The sequence below is a fragment of the Cynoglossus semilaevis genome, unplaced genomic scaffold, assembly GCF_000523025.1.
Source record: "Cynoglossus semilaevis isolate Cse_v1.0 unplaced genomic scaffold, Cse_v1.0 scaffold774, whole genome shotgun sequence".
Lineage (NCBI taxonomy): Eukaryota > Metazoa > Chordata > Actinopteri > Pleuronectiformes > Cynoglossidae > Cynoglossus > Cynoglossus semilaevis.
The window spans coordinates 21,961-22,778 of NW_007585131.1; the positions used below are offsets into that span (position 1 = coordinate 21,961).

General features: G+C 51.6%; 1 protein-coding gene and 1 long non-coding RNA gene across 3 annotated transcripts in view; one reads left to right on the forward strand and one right to left on the reverse strand.

The window, feature by feature from the left end:
• The window catches only part of LOC103398838 (uncharacterized), a 48,464-nt gene that overhangs the window by 20,561 nt on the left and 27,085 nt on the right, over window positions 1-818 (reverse strand). The window lies entirely within an intron of this gene.
• The window catches only part of tmtopsa (teleost multiple tissue opsin a), a 19,613-nt gene that overhangs the window by 4,903 nt on the left and 13,892 nt on the right, over window positions 1-818 (forward strand). Inside the window, exon 2 of the mRNA XM_008337579.3 lies at window positions 309-637. Within this exon, the coding sequence (XP_008335801.1) occupies window positions 309-637 (329 nt within the window). The remainder of the gene's footprint in view (window positions 1-308; window positions 638-818) is intronic.

The following is an 818-nucleotide window of genomic DNA, read 5'->3' on the forward strand; positions in this document are numbered from 1 at the left end:
CGGCCGCTAGAGGGCACTCTAGGCTTGTGTACCAGTACCTGCTACTCCTTTGAGAGAAGGCCGTGAGTCCTTATAACGCACTAATTGCTGATGCAAAAGACTACTTAGATGCAAAGTAGATATACATTAGGCCGCACTAGTCCGTAATTGATAGCCTCATTAACCGTGATGTACTGCTGTCTGGGTGCGAAAGGCTAGAACATACATCACACATGTCCACGTGGATTAAAGCAGGTTCAGGGAGGGAGGTAATGGGAGGTAATGCTTTCCCCCTCTAAATCTGTCCTCTATGTCTTCCCCCGCTGAAGGCATCGTGTCCCTCATCTCCCTGGCCGTTCTCTCCCACGAGCGCTACAGCACCATGATGGTACCGGCCGAGGCCGATCCCTCCAACTATCGCAAGATCGGCGCCGGCATCGTCCTCTCTTGGGCGTACTCCCTGGTCTGGACGATGCCTCCACTCTTAGGGTGGAGCCACTACGGCCTCGAAGGTCCAGGCACCACCTGCTCAGTGAACTGGACGGCCAGGACGGCGAACAACATCTCCTACATCGTCTGCCTGTTTGTCTTCTGCCTGGTGGTTCCATTCCTGGTTATCGTGTACTGCTACGGGAAGCTGTTTTGCGCCATTAGACAGGTAAGTCGACGAAAGGAAGTCGTCCCCGCGTTAAAACTAGAGGGTTTTCATTTGTGACTGAATATATTCATTTATATAGACTTTTCGGAACATAAGGCGCACCCGATTATAAGGCGCAAAACAAATGAGCGGAAAAAAGGGTAGTGACCTAAGTTGGACACAGGAGGGCGCTGTTGTTGTT